This window comes from Histomonas meleagridis, assembly GCF_020186115.1.
Source record: "Histomonas meleagridis strain 2922-C6/04-10x chromosome Unknown contig_53, whole genome shotgun sequence".
Lineage (NCBI taxonomy): Eukaryota > Parabasalia > Tritrichomonadida > Dientamoebidae > Histomonas > Histomonas meleagridis.
Genome location: NW_027150896.1, coordinates 196,677 through 212,560, shown reverse-complemented (window position 1 = coordinate 212,560; position 15,884 = coordinate 196,677). Strand labels below are relative to the sequence as shown.

Here is a 15,884-nt window from a genome sequence, read left to right as displayed (position 1 = left end):
TTCGTAAAAAGCCATAGAAGCACAAACTTTCTATTGTCATAAGTTCTATATCATTTTTTACATTTTGATTAGTACTTTTTGCAAGTTCTATCATAAGTTGTATTGTGACATACTTTTTCGCATTTGGAGATGTATCCCCCTTCATTATTCTTTTCAAGCCAAGCATGTACGACTTAAAATTATTTGTTTTCGTAAAATCATCTAAGTTATTTTTTTTAAATAAGATACAACAGCTGAGACGAATGATTTAACATAGGAATAGATTGTTTGAGGGTGTTGACTTCTATAGGATCTCAAAAAAGCACGTAATTTATTCTCAGTAATAAGATATAATTCGGGTGCATTAGGAATTTGATTCATTGTATTTTCATATGAACGCAACGAAGAATTATATGTTCTTTGTGTGTTTTCAGCAATCCTTTGTTGTTCAACAGATACAGTAGCTTGAACTAAACTATTGATATCCATGTGGTAGCTCATGGACCACTGGTCTATTGAAAAAGTTGTTACACATAATTATTATCAAATAGTTTTCTGAAAATCAAAATTATACCGACACTTTTTGAGCTTCGCTCAAAAAGTGTCGGTATAATTTTAACTATGAGTTGTGATCTATCGTTCTATAGTTTTGTTATTATCATAATAAACAAGTTACTGCAGTTCATATTTTGAAGAATTACTCACAAGATTTGGTTTATTAAAAAACAAAACAGTGTTTTGGAAAAATAATTCTTTATGAAATTTTAATATAGAATGTTTAGGCCAATCGTTCTTTGCTACAGACAAACCATGTCGTTTTGCTGTGATTAAATTTGATATATATATATATATATATATATAAAAGGAGCAAAACGCCAGATTCTGATAAAAAAAATATAATATCAAAATATGAGAAACTATTCTAAGAATAGTGCTAACAAAACCATCGAAAATTATCGATTGTTAAAAGGTTAAATATATAAATAGAAAAAAAAAAAAAATCTGAATTCATTACGAGTCGGAGTAAATTAGCTTTTTACTGAAATTATCAAAAATCATCCAATTTATGAGTAAACTATTCAATACATATTTTTTTCTCCATCTCACGAGCGGCCGTTATAGACTGAAGTCAAGAATTCTTGTGGAACGCTCCAAAACCGTTTACAATCGGAATATGCAGGAATCATTATCACAAAGGTGTCAAATAGAATACAACAATATTTTCGGCAGAAAAAAAGTTGAAATGTTCAGTAATCTATTTGTTTTGACAAAACACAAGAGTATACAACGCAACAACGATTTTTTTTATGTGATAAGCGGTTTTGACCGTATTTCACTGAAAAAGTCGAGCTTTTTCAGTGAAATACGGTCAAAACCGCGAAAGTGGGTTGGAATTTTCAAATTATGTTATAAAATAACGGTTGTCTGAACTCGGAGACGATTAAAACACACACAAAATAAAAAAAAGATGATTGGGGCACACCATTTCATAAAAAAAAGGCTCATCTTTTTCATTACTATATGTGCGAGAATGAAACAAAATTCAATGCATCACAGACAGAAAATCATTTGGAAAATAAAGTGGAATGTTCTAAAGCTGAAACCATCTTTATGCAAATTTTAAATGAACTTGAAAAAATAATTTTTAACTTAAATGAAGAAAATTTCAATATATCAATTCATCAAGCAATGAACATATTTGATCCTAATTATGTATATTCATTTAATATTGTTGTTTGTATATTAGTATATACAGCATTTTCTTCTCTAAGGAATGATTATGATTTATATTTTAAATATTTAAAATCAATTCAATCGAAAGAAGAAGAATTAAAGAAAAACAATATTAAAATATTTGATATCTTTGGTAAATATATCTCTAAAATAGAAACACAAGAAGCACATTATCTTATAGAAAGAATGATTATGGAAAATTTAATTAATGGAAAATATTACATCAAATATTCAATCTAAATATTTTGCTCATTATAAGACAGAATTAGAAAATAAAAATATTAATCAAAATGATCCATTCTCTAGAAAATTTTATGATAGTTATTCCAAACTTTCAAATAATGATTTCGAACTTCATAAACAATTAGTAAAAGAAGGAGTTAATCCTAATGAAATTGCAAAAATAATTCGAAACGATGATGTTGAAAAACTTCAAGAAATATCATCGCAAGAAGATTTTGATTATAATCAAACAATTGAACCATCACTTTATGAAAGATACTCGTTTATTAATCAAGAAAATGTTTCATTAATTGGTTTTGCAGCATTTTTTTCTGCTATAAAATGTTTTAAATTTTTACTTATGAATGGCGCTAATGTAAATGATATTGGTAAATATGTTATTGCAGGTGGAAACTTAGAGATTATTCATTTATGTGAACAAAATCACACATCATTTGACGATTTATTTGAGGTCGCAATTAAATTTCATCGAAATGATATTTTTAAATATTTTTATGAAGATTCTCAAGATGAACATCAATCACAATTAATGAATTACACGAATTTTTCAAATAAATTTGGAGAAAAAAATTTTAATAAAATAATTGACATTTGTGTTAAAAGTGGAAATTATGAAATTTTTTCATTTATAGAAAAAGATAATCAAATTGATAATTCATTTATAAATGAAACAGCAAAAACTGGGAATTTTTATCTTGCTAAACATTTGATTGAAAATAATCGAATTCCAAAAGATATTTTGGTGTTTTCTTCTTGTTCTGATAATGTCGAACTAGTAAAATATATTCTTGAACAAAAAGATATAAATATCAATGAAAAAGATATTTTTTTATTACTTTTAAAATATGTTTTATGAATTTGATGATTTAAAATTATATTTGGAATATAATCTAAATATTTAATACAGCACTTATTAGAGCTTCTGAAAATGGAAATAATGAAATCGTGAAATTACTTCTTAAACAAGAGAAAATTGATCTCAATATTAAAAACATTAATTTGTTTTGTTGAAAATTTTTTTCGATGATTTTGGATTTTTAAATAATATTTGGAAATTATTTCTAAAATTTGATATAGCACTAATAACAGCTTCTAAAAACAATGGTAGGATTCAACAAAACAAATCATATTGAAGTCATCAAATTACTTGTTGAACATGGAGGATTTAATATTAATACTATAAATATTCAATTATTTTGTTTTATTTTTATTTTGATAATTAGATGTTTTAAAATAATATTTGGAAATTGTTCGAATAATTTAAAACAGCAATTATGTATGCATCTGAATATGGTTATATAGACATTGTCAAATTACTTATTGAACAAAAAGGAATTGATAATAATAGTAAAAAGCGTTTATTTCTTAGTATCAATATTTAATACAATAATTTAATATTTTTAAAACGCTTATGGAAAATATTCATAGCACTTAACACAAATCTTATATTTGCATTGGAAAATGATCACAAAGAAACCGTAAAATTCCTTCTTGCACAAAAAGATGTAGATATCAATGTTAAAGGTATTTATTTATTAAGAATAAAGTTGATTTTAATATGTTGGAACTTCAAAATAGTATTTGGAAATTGTTAAAAACATTTCAATCTGCACTTGTTATGGCATCTTTGAAAGGATATCTCGATATAGTCAAAATTCTTCTTAAAAAAGGAGTTACAAATGTTAATGAACATGATTTTTATTTGTAATATTATTTATTTATTTCATTTATTTGAAATTTCAAAATAATATTTGGAAATTAAAAAAAATTATCTCAAACAGCACTTATGTATGCATCTTTTCATGGTCATATAGAAATCGTTAAATTACTTCTTGAACAAGAAGGAATTGATATTAATGCTAAAGGTGTTTATTTGTTTTATTTAAGATTTATTTTAATTATTTATTATTTCAAAATAATATTTGGAAATTATTTAAATTATTTAGAACATCACTTATGTATGCATCTGAAAATGGACATACAGAAATAGTTAAATTACTTAAACAATAAAAAATCGAAAAAGAAATTTAACTCAAAGAATCTAGATGTTATAAAAAATTATGTCTTCAAAAATGCGTTTAATTTATAAAAATTTATATTTCATATCCTTTATTTTGTTTTTAATTTTTATTAGAAATTTTTTTTGAAACATGTTGAGAGGCTTTTCATTTAGGCATCATAAATATGTGTCTTATATCAAAAAAATCATCATAAAACGCATAAAATTAACACTAGCGAATTCAAGCCAATGAGATCAAATCAGAAATTTTAGATTGCAATATTACTGTAAGTTATAAGACAACACTTGATTTTGCTTTGCATCATCAAAATTTACTTAACAACTATAATGAAAAATTTACATTTGGTGTAGCACACAAATGAAATCAAATAAACGGTTTCAAGACGTACAATTTTTTTGAAATATAAGACGATTAAATATTTAACAAAAAATTGATAACAATATGATCGTTTTCTGTTTGCCCATAAAAATAACAGAATAAAAAATTTTCCCACTGTTATTTTTATGTTTGATCCACATCGTATTGGACCTATTAGTGAATCTTATTATTCACGTAATAAGGGACGTGTTATACAACGTAAGTTGGTACCTCCTATTAATCCACCTCTTACTAAATATGATTTGAATCGTGCTTATGAAGTTCTTAAGAACAATGGTAGGATTCCTGATTATACTATTCAAGATACCATTGTTAATTATCCTGGTGGTTCTAGTACTAAAAGGATTGCTTATGAAATTGGATCTACTATTAAGGTTATTATACCAATATCTTTTATATCTATTTCAGATATTCCTGGTTTTATTCCATTATCACAATTTACTTATATCACTAATTTAAATCAGACAATAGATCCAACACATTATTATGTTATTATTCAAATTGAACCTAATCAACCCAATTCTGAATATACTGAGATATATGTCAATTATTTACATCAATCATCTATTTCTAGTTCAGGTACTTATTATTATTATTTATATGATTTTGGTACTACTTTTCCATCAGTTAATAATCGTACAGTTGGTTTTTTTTTTTTTTTTAATTCTCTTGTATTTTATATTCGTGAAACCAATTTTGAAGTATCTGCACCCAGTGTTTTAATTGTTCCTAATTCTAATTATTCATTTAATTTTTAATTGTGAAATGTAAACCATTCGATTGATTTTAAGATAATTTCTTTTTCCTATCGGTTTTTCTGGTTAATTTTGTTTTTTTCTTTTCGACTCAGCACATATATGATAATAACGTAGTTCGCTCTATGGGCAATTGAGAACTTTTTTCTTTTTTTCTTTTTCTTTAAACCAAGGTACCCCCTTCCTCAAAGAGAGCCCTAATGGCGAATGAGTGCATTTATCACAAAACTGCCGTAGCCCGACTCCGCGGAGCACTTTTTTATAAAAGGGCGTAGACAGGTGAACAGTATAAAGTGTACTAAAGGTGGGGGTCAGGTTCAAATTTTATTTTTCGAAAGACCGTTATATTAGTACGTTTAAAAATAAGAATAATTTTTGCTAGGCCTTCATATTGCGTAGGACGTTAGTGGTACCTGAGCAAGATTATATTACCTAGCAAAAATTACAAGAAATTGCTCATAACGGTCGCCCGATAGTTTGGATTGAATACTTTATTTTTTATATTTAATTCATTTTGATCATCAACCGTCACCAAAAAAAATTGCTCATAACGGTCGTCAACTCAAAAAGTGACTGGTACCTAAAAGTAATTTTTAGGAGGCTCTTTATTGAGTCAAATGAATTGATTACTGGATCATTTCAAAAGTTACCCTCGACTGTAGGAATAAATCGTCAGTAGTCAATATTTGCACTTATTTAAATCTACGTTTTAGAGCTTGAATATCTTCATCCGAAGCATTTTGGAAGCATTCATCAATACTATGATTACTAGTTATAATAAGTCTAAATGTACCAGGATAAATTACCATAGATCCTCCTTTTATTTCTCCTAAAAATGGGTATCTGTCTGCCCAAATTTTTATATGCTGAGTTAATGCATCCCCTTTCCAAGGGAAGTCATCTATACAGACAATTTTATGATCATTCAATATATACCCGTCCCACCACTTATTAAATGCCTTTGGGTATATCTCCAGTGGTGAGACTTGGTAGACCCATTTAGAAGAGAGAATTCTCCAATACCTGCTTTACCAAAAATCCATAAATTCTTTATTTGTAAATCTCCATTATAAGTTCCTCTAGTTGCAACATTTCTTAACATTGAATCTCTTCTAACTGATAAAATTTGATTTCTATGAAGAATCATTTGTTTAGGATATTTAGCATCTAATTCTTCAATTGACAATTCCTTTATGTCTTTCATCATTTGCCCATAAAAATAACAAAATATCATTATCTAAAACGCAATTCCAAGCATGATGAAAAGACACGAAAACCTTAAATGACAGATTTTCGTAAACTTATCAAAGATATTCAGAAATTTGTCAAATTGAATTAAAATTTCTGTTCATTTCACATCATGAAAGCATCTCTGTTAACAGGTGAAGTTCAACCAGTTCAAGAACTGCGTCTTGTTGGTCACATAAAAGATGGTGTGTGTCGTGCTGCCTTCAAAGGAACTTTTGAAAATAAACAAGATCATCCTGTTGAAACATCATTCACATTTCCTCTTCCTTCTGGAGTATGTACCACATCATTTAAGGTCAATTTTGGAGGGCAAAAAATAACATCAAGAGTTTCAAAAGATGAATCAGCAAAAATTGAATATGATGATGCATTGGCACAAAGTGATTTTGCAGTAATGGCACAAGCAAACGACAAAAACGAAATTCGAATTGATATAGGAGCTTTAGCACCTAAAGAAGTTTGCAAGATTGCTCTTTATTTTGTATTCGGATTAACACCTACACACAATGGATACCTTATGATTCTACCTACATCCATCGTTGGTATTCCTGAAGACCTTCAAGTTAACTTGAATCCTCCTCCACTTAAACTTCGATTTGATATTACAGATAATTCAAAAATCAAATCGATAACAACTCCTTCCATTGATTCACAAATTGATGTTGCGAAAGGTCTTGTTACATCTGATTCAATTTCAATGCTAAAACCGATACGCATGGTTATCACACTTGAAACCTTAGTTGGAAAATGTCTTTATCAACACTTCAACAATCGCTTATACCTTAGAATGATCTCTCCAACACCTCGTGTCATGAGAAGTCATCCATCACAATTTACAATTTTGCTTGAAAACGGTCTCCAAATGACCAGCTCGCAAACGTCACTTGCCATGCGCGCAATCGAGTTCTTTGTCCTCTCTGTTCCGCATGGCTGCCGCTTCAACATTTCCACATTTGGCGAAGCGCATCGTCAACTTTTTGAATGTCCAATTGAATTAACCGACGAAAACCGCAAAACCGTTCTTGACTTTCTTCATGGCGGAAGTGGGGAAAATGAAACTGAAACCTTCGAAAATGTCTATACAAAAGCCACCCAAAAAATAGACAGCAATGCCATGGAGTCCGTAATTATTATTTTTGGTTCATCATTAAATGATGATATTCAACTATCACCAGATCATATCCATTTCTTTATGGACACGTTTTCAATCGGCGAGTTCAAAGAGCTTGCGCAGGTGAAAGGAGGATATTATGTACCATCTGATGAATCATCAATTATTTCATCTCTTCTTTCCATCATCAAAATGACAGCCTCGAAGCCATTGGACAATGCCAAGCTCTGCATTGGCGAAAACGAAATCACTCTTCCATCATTCTTACCAGGAGATGTCATATCGTCATATCTTTCCATCGAAGACAATATCGAAGAAATCAAGCAAGTCAAGATCAAATACCTCAACGTGGAGATCTCGTTGCCAGTGATCCAATCGCAGCTTCCAATACTTCATAGTCTTTGGGCATTTGAAAAGATGAAAAATTCTTCACCGGAAGAAGCGCTTGAAATTTCCATAGCAAACCAAATTCTAACGCCCGACAATGCGTCCGTTATCACCTTTGAGCGCGACGAAGAAGTTGAAGGCGATGTTTCGCACGTTGATTCGCGCGTCAGCAAATACGGCGTCGGTTGGATCGGTGAAAAAGAGGAAGAACCGCCGAAACCGCCAGAACAACCGCCGCAACCGATGCCGTTACCGATACAACCGCCGGCGCCGCCTCATCTTCGCCCACGGCCATTCCCATTCCCTATACGCCCATTTAGGCGCATTCACCAGATCAGAAATCCGATAAGGCGAACACCGCGAAACATGTTCAAAGGTGACGATGTAATTCTCGAATTTTCTAGTAATAAAAATAATAACAATGGACAACAAAACCAAAATAATGAACAAAGACAGAGGGCGTTCTTTGGTACAGCAACAGCAAGGGCAAATCCAATCGTTGTCAACTTGAACACTTTTGTACAGCCGCAACATAAAACGGTTATTGTAAGCAAAAGTGGCAAGAAACCGTTTTTCTTGTTGCGAGTGATGCAATTACAAAATGCAAATGGCTCGTGGACAAACGAAAGAAATTTGCAAGCATCGTGCGGATACCCAATACCAAGTGACTCCAAAGGACTGAAAAGAGAACATTTTGTCACAGCATTTATTATCGCATGTGTCAGAACAAGAGCACCTGACGATGAAGACAAATGGGAACTTGTGATAGAGAAGGCTTTGTGCTACTTGATCAATGAGGACCCGCAAACGGACTGGGATTCCATCATCGAAAACATTATGAAAGAATTAATGTAAAACTGAAACACAACAAATTGTTTACTGTAAAATAAATTTTTTTTTTAAGATTTCGTATCAGTAAAAAAATTAATTTCTTCAAATGAAACAAATTTCGGAACCGTTTAAAGCCGATAAGAGACTTTGAATTGTTTATTCGGAAAGTGGAAACATTCCAAAAGTGTCAAAACTGGTGAATGCAAGCAAGTTTACTCGACGTATGTTTCAAGGAATTTAACAGCTGCTTCACCGAGCTGCTTGTTGGCAGCGGCAATGGCACGTTGCTTCTTTTCCTTTTCGGCTTTCTTGGCTTCGTGTAATTCAGCAGCTTTGGCGATTCTCTTTTCTTCGAGTGCTTTGACAACATGTCCATACTTCCAGCCGAATGTTGTTGATATCTTTCCGAGTGTTGTAACTGGGCGATCAGTACGGATTGCAACAACACGGAGTGCAGTTGGAACAACAAGCTTCTTAACACCTTCGTACTTCTCTGGGATGCCTTCGTAAACCTTAAGCCTTGCAAAAGCAGCAGCACCACGAGCTGTCTTATAATTAACCATGCCGCGAACTGTACGTGCGAAGATTTCGGCTGGGGCACGTTCATGGAATGGACCGTGGCGTGGGTTTGAGTTGGTTGTCTTTCTTAAGAAACGGCGGTACTTGTGATAATTGAAGCGGTGATCACCAGTTGTAACGATACTTTCGGCACGAACAACAACGATTTTCCTTCCGTTGAGCAATTGCTTTGCAATAACACCTGCTAAGCGACCAGAAACATGGCCCTTTCCGTCAATAACAATCGACATGAGGAAAAGGAAGGCCAAACCGAAACCGTTAATGTGGCGGTTTTTTAATCCTTTGTTAAAAAAGTTCTTATAAAAGCTGTTTAAAAATATATTATAACTTTACTTGCTAATTAAAAAGAAATGCACTGTAAAATTATCGTCATTATATAAATTCTTACCAAAAAAAAAAAAATATTTTGATATCAAAATTTGGACTTTAATTAATGTCTAAAAACCAGAATTACACAAACGTTTCATGAAGTTAATGTTTACAAACAATTTACTTTTCTAATTAAAGATAGTATATATTTTATTCAAGAAACTAATTACAATCCGAATGAAGTCAAAGCTGACATTTCATCATTTGATATTTCTGATTGTCTCCAATTCGACTCAGAGCTATGAGATCCATTCTCACTTACACTTTCATCGTCTTCTTCGCCCAATCTTCCAGTCCAATATCTTGCATCACCCGAGCACCTATCGATAAGTCCACTATCTTCCATTTGACGCAAGAGTGTATCTGTACAAATCTCATATGCGAGTTCCTGACATTCTTCTTTCAAACACGGGACCGCAGGTGTTGAAAGCATTTCAGTTTCGTTAAGTAAAATCGTGTATATGATCATTTGTCGAAGTAAGCTTGGTTTATATTTCTCTTTCCATTCGTCAAGTCCTTGTCGCACGACGGTTATGAAGCGGTTTTGGAATGATAGAAGTTGAATACCTTTTTCAATGGGGTTCTGAATTTTTGTATGCTTCGAACAAACAAGAAAATTATAGAACGATTCAACTCGACTTGTAGGTCCTGCAGATGGGAAATCAGCATCAATGCTATTGAGAAATGAAATCTCTGAAGCCGTGAGTGGAACTTTGCTCATTAGAAGATCTTCTACACGACGATGAGAATGTTTGGAAACAGTATTACGAAGACAATACTTTAGTTTGAGCCCAATGTTAAGGGATGAGTTGATAAAGTAACGAATGTTTGCAATGTCATCTGGTAATTGATTTAAAAGCCATGGTAAAGAAAAATGCTGGGGAAGTTTCCCATATATTGTAGCAAATACATGGAGAAGAGATTTGTCTGAAAAGTCAAGTTTTTCTTTGATATCACATATTGATAAATTACATAGAAACGTTTTGCGTGTAACAATATCAACAATGTAATTTGAAGTGCCAATGGAAATGGTACAATTACTTGATGGCCCTTTTGCAAGAACTTTTGGAAGGATATGAACTGATGGAGGTGAATTAGAAAAGTTGATCATATATATAAACGAATTAACAACAAAAGGAAAAACTAATAAACCATAACACATAAAGTTAAGAGGAAGTCCAGGATCAACTCCTTCAACTTCATAGACTTGACTAAACGGCTTCACGACGGTTGACACTGAAAAAGTCAAATTTTTGAATTCGTCTGAATAAAGTTGCTCGATGATGCCAAAATCATTTTTAAATGGGAGGCAATAACAAATGTTACGGGAAAAACGGTAGTGTGGTAAGTTACTAGGATATGTAGGCATGAGTGCAAGTTGCGTTGGAAGAAGTGATGATTTTTTAGAATTATAAGGATAAGATAATATTTGGGCTCCTGTATTGACAAGCTTAAATACTTTTACGGATTGAGATAAAATGGCAAAAAAGAAATTATGTGGTTGACAATAAAACCATTTCATACATCCTGCTAAATTGATGTTATTTCTATATTGTTTAATTCGTATTTTCTTGTTAACAAAGCTTACATGATGATGTGTTATTTTAGATCCGATTATTGTAACGATTTGATACAAAAAATTAATTTTTTCAAGGAAAAAAGAATGTATAGGATTAGCGTTTTCCACAACTTTGACTCTCTCAAACGAATGTATTTGACAAAGGGTTGTTCGGAAAGCAAAATTATTTTCTTTTTTACCGCTGATTCTTTCTGTGTATGTTACGAGTTCAAAATCTGGGGATAAATCAGCTGAGACAATATCCATGTAAGCATTAAAAGAAATTACTGTTATAGTTTCACCATTTGCTTTTACCAATTGAATTTCTGTTTTATTTGTAGATACCAAAGTATAAAGAATAGATTCATCTGGGTATATGTTTGCAATTGTTCGCCTCGAATTTTTAACATTGTTTGGAAGCTTTGGAGGAGGTGCTTCTTTAAATTCAATCATTACTTTTGAACGTCAATACATTTTATAAACTATTGAAAAATAAATCCGTTGTAAACAATGAGCGATAAAAGAGAACTTGATGAAAGGGTATTTTTAAATGGAATGATGAAAGAACAACAAGCGTTGTTGTCTTGCCGAAAAGACGTTCTGGGAATAAAAGAAAAATTATTAAATTTGGTTGATAACCCAAAATATTGGACAACATTTAATGATTTTCTACATAGAAAATGTAATAAAAAATACTTTGATGAAACCATGGAAGAATGTTTAACGACAAATGAAGCAAAACTTCTTCATAATGAATTTGTTAGAGCAATTATTTTTAATGCACATTTTTCATCAATTCCACCACCAGGATTTAAACCAAAAATAAACCCAAAACAACAAGTTCCTTATCCTCGAACAGAATCACCTGATTTTTTGAACAATGATATAATGACATATTCATCGAAAGAACTTCATCGACTTCCGCATGAATATGAAATTAAACGAAGAATTATATTTTTGCTACAAATCCGACAGATCAAATTATCTATTCATCATACTGCAACTCATTCTTTATTTGAATTTCTTTATCATTTACTTCTAATAATACTAAAGAAATCAATAATTTTAACAGATGAACCGAATGGATGCACATTAACTGCGGAAAACATAATTAATTTTCTACAGAAAGACGAAACTTTATCACAATTCGTTAGTCCCTATTTAATAAATAAATATACATATGATATAAATAAATAAAACTATTTCTATTTTTGTTTACAAACAAATATTATGTTAAAGACTTAATATAATTCATTAACTCTAACGCAACATTTTCATAGTTTTTATCGTTGAATTTAAAAAGTTCCAACGCATTCAATACATTTGAATGCAGCGCGCGGTTTTGACACATCAAAAACATCAACTTTAAAATGATTTCCTCATCAAATGAATAATTGCTCATTCGTTCCAGCACATACAACGCCACCTTCTCATCTCTACATATTGCCAACAATGCGGGGACAGCTATAGAATTCTTTTCTACTTCTTTTAACAAGAAGTCCATAATTTCATTTGAAACATTTTGTTCTTTCGAAGCCGCCATTATAGCAGTGAATATACAATCCTTTAACCCGTTATCTTCTGTATTCAAGAACTTTTGAATTGCGTTAAAAGGAATTCTTCTAAATTCGCCAATACTAATCAAACATCTTAATGATATACAAGCCAAAGATTCATCATTCGAATAAACACCTTGAACACAACGATCGGCAACGGCAGCTTTCAACATTACGTCCACTCCTTGTTTTACCACCAATTCCAACGCAAGTTTAACATGTATTAAAGAAACTGCGTACACAGCTATTGCATCAGCAGCCCCATTTTTACAAGCAGTAATTGCAATATCATCATCGAATTCATCTGAACCACTTGGGATTAGCTCTGCAATCGAAGCGCTTTCTTTCGGAGACAACGATCCCATTGGTAATGATCTCAGTAATGATGCCGCTTTAGTTTTTAAAGGAGTTTTCAAGAACAAAATTGCAGCCTTAGCTACATATTCTGGGGAATTGGTACAACATTCGATTAGTTCCCAACATTTCTCTTGTAAGTTTGAAGGTATTCCATTTTTTTGTAATGTTTTTACTATATCTTCTATACTTTCTGATTTGTTTAACTTATTTTCTAATTCTATTTCATTATTCTTTTCGTCGTTTCCTATTTTATCATTCACATATCGCATGAACTCGTCATGATTTGCGCCATTAAATAGAATTTTCCCTGATTGAAACATTGAAACAATTTCTTTAAACGTCGGCCTAACGTCTGGATTTCTATCCCAACATTTCTTGATCAGTTCTTTTACTGCCGTTGGCGCATTCTTTGGTATTTGTGGGCGTAAATTATTAATGTAAACTTGTTGGACAATTTGTAACGATGCCATTCCTTCATATGGTAAACTTTCGCTTACAATTTCCCATAAAAGTATTCCATATGAATACACGTCGACTTTAGACGTATAATTAACACTACATCCCAATAACTCAGGTGCCATCCAATGGGGCGTCCCGACATTACCAGTCATTACGTCATCTTCATTACGTGAAAACCCAAAGTCACATATATGTGCAAATCCTTTGGAATCAAATAAGACGTTTAACGACTTGAGGTCGCGATGAATAATATGACGCGAATGTAAGAATTCCATTCCACGTGCAATGTCAAACGCAGCTATCGTACGCATCGTAGGGTTAAGACGTTTATTCTGTTGTAATTCTTGATATAACGTCCCGCCTGACATCCACTCTGTGATAATACAATATGGAGGCGTATCGGTGGCACCCACAAAACCGACAAGCGTTGGATGAATGGCAGTTGACAGAACGATAACTTCCCGCTGGAAGACGTTTAGCTCGGCGCCCGTTAACTCTTTGAACTTAAGTTTTTTGATGGCAACTTCATTCCCAGTGCGTTTATCAAATCCATAATATACATTAGCAGAAATCCCAGAGCCAATTTCTTCCTTGGGATCAAAGTCAGAATATTTGACGCGCCATGACTGATAATGGACTGGAATAGGCGAAAATATTCGGATGCCAGGAGCAATAATTGATTCGTTTTCATACTGCTTGAGGAATATGTTGATTGAACGTAAGCGTGCATTCATTAATGAAACAACATCTTCATTTCCATTGGAATTAATGTAATTATGAAATGATACTGAAATAGCTTTCAGATCTAATATATGAAACTGTACCCATTTCTGTGGATCAGGCTCGAAAAATAAGGATCCTTCTGGATCTAAATGATAAGTTGAATTCCGAAGGTTTTGTGCAATGTTACAAAGTTGCAATGGTATTGAATTGATTGGATATTCGAGTGTTGTTTGTGCCCAACAATTTGATTGATGATGTGTAAGTAAACGATTTAACTCATTGAGCTTAGAAAATATGTCGTGAATTGCACTGTTTTCGCATGCAGTGATCGGTGACGTGGAACGTGCGGAAATGGTAAAATGTGTAAGAAAACGTCGAAATTGATTGACTGAATATTCGAATTTCTTCTTGTGCACCGCTACCTGCTCTGCAAGCTGCTCGAGCTCGTGAAGGACTCTGTCGAATTCGAAGATAAAATCTTTTGGAGTTCGTTTCTCATTTTGATACATTATGCATCGAACAAACATTGTCAATTACATGTAGTAACGGCATTTTTGGATTGAATGTTTTATGAAAAAGTGGTATGTTCTTCTGTATTTTACTGTGTGGTAATGCCAATCAGAAATAGATTTATAAACATTTGCAAGCCGAAAGAAACACAATTTATTGATTAATATTTAAAAAATTGATTGTTTTGAGAGCTATTTTCTTCGATTAGGTATAATTATAATTATCAAAAGAAGATATACGTTGGTGTAATTGAGCTCATCATATGCGCCGCCGAAAAATATGGCAAAAAAATCTTATTTTTATGTTAAAATTGAGTGAAATCATGTTAAAATTTCTAATATTTGAATAAAAATTCAATATCTAATTTCATAATTCGCACTTGAAGTTCCTTTCGTTCATTTTCTTCGTTTTCTTCTTCAGAGTCATGTTGAAAATTGGTTTTCGAAAATTTTGATAATCAGATTTTTATATTTTACTCAATTGGTTGCTGAACTTAATTGACTATGTATCATGTAAAGCACAAAGAATTTAAATTGGAATCAAAAAAATTCAACAAGAAGTTAAACCTCATAAAGAGATTGGATGATGAGATCGAAAAGTTGGAAAAGAAAAAGAAAAAGAAAAAAAAACTCGATCCAATAAAACAAAAAATCGAAGAAATATGGAGAACAACAAACATATTGATACCAATAGTTATTTGTTCATGAAAAAAAACTTCAACATGCGAAAAGATAAGGTATTTGAAAGAGCATTTATACAATTTATGATGGATCATGGAACCAGTTCATATAAAAAATTTTTATGCCCCTTTTTCATTTAGTAATTTAACTGTTTCTGTATGACCATAAGAAGGTGCTATCATAAGTGATGTTTCAAATATTTTAAATAATTTCCAAATATTATTTTGAATTACCAAATTATTAAAATAAATATCAAATAAAACAAATAAATATCTTTAGCATTAATATCAATTCCTTCTTGTTCAAGAAGTAATTTAACTATTTCTATATGACCATTAAAAGATGCTTTCATAAGTGCTGTTTCAAATAATTTAAATAATTTCCAAATATTATATTGAAATATAAA

At 31.6% G+C, this 15,884-nt stretch overlaps 4 protein-coding genes across 4 annotated transcripts; 1 reads left to right on the top strand and 3 right to left on the bottom strand.

Annotated features, from left to right (window-relative positions):
• Positions 1-6,470: 6,470 nt before the first annotated feature.
• On the top strand, positions 6,471-8,711 carry GO595_007443 (VWA domain-containing protein; the record flags this gene model as incomplete). Its single annotated transcript, XM_067920908.1, has 1 exon — positions 6,471-8,711. One exon carries the CDS (start codon positions 6,471-6,473, stop codon positions 8,709-8,711), a length of 2,241 nt encoding a protein of 746 aa, XP_067772353.1.
• Positions 8,712-8,899: 188 nt separating this feature from the next.
• Positions 8,900-9,496, bottom strand: GO595_007442 (Rpl16ap; the record flags this gene model as incomplete). Its single annotated transcript, XM_067920907.1, has 1 exon — positions 8,900-9,496. The coding sequence occupies one exon, from the start codon at positions 9,494-9,496 to the stop codon at positions 8,900-8,902; it is 597 nt and encodes a 198-aa protein (XP_067772352.1).
• Positions 9,497-9,801: 305 nt separating this feature from the next.
• GO595_007441 (uncharacterized protein) lies at positions 9,802-11,646 on the bottom strand (the record flags this gene model as incomplete). Its single annotated transcript, XM_067920906.1, has 1 exon — positions 9,802-11,646. The coding sequence occupies one exon, from the start codon at positions 11,644-11,646 to the stop codon at positions 9,802-9,804; it is 1,845 nt and encodes a 614-aa protein (XP_067772351.1).
• A 775-nt stretch (positions 11,647-12,421) lies between these two features.
• On the bottom strand, positions 12,422-14,797 carry GO595_007440 (TKL family protein kinase; the record flags this gene model as incomplete). The annotated part of the gene is made up of 1 exon (XM_067920904.1): positions 12,422-14,797. The coding sequence occupies one exon, from the start codon at positions 14,795-14,797 to the stop codon at positions 12,422-12,424; it is 2,376 nt and encodes a 791-aa protein (XP_067772350.1).
• Between the last annotated feature and the right edge of the window lie 1,087 nt (positions 14,798-15,884).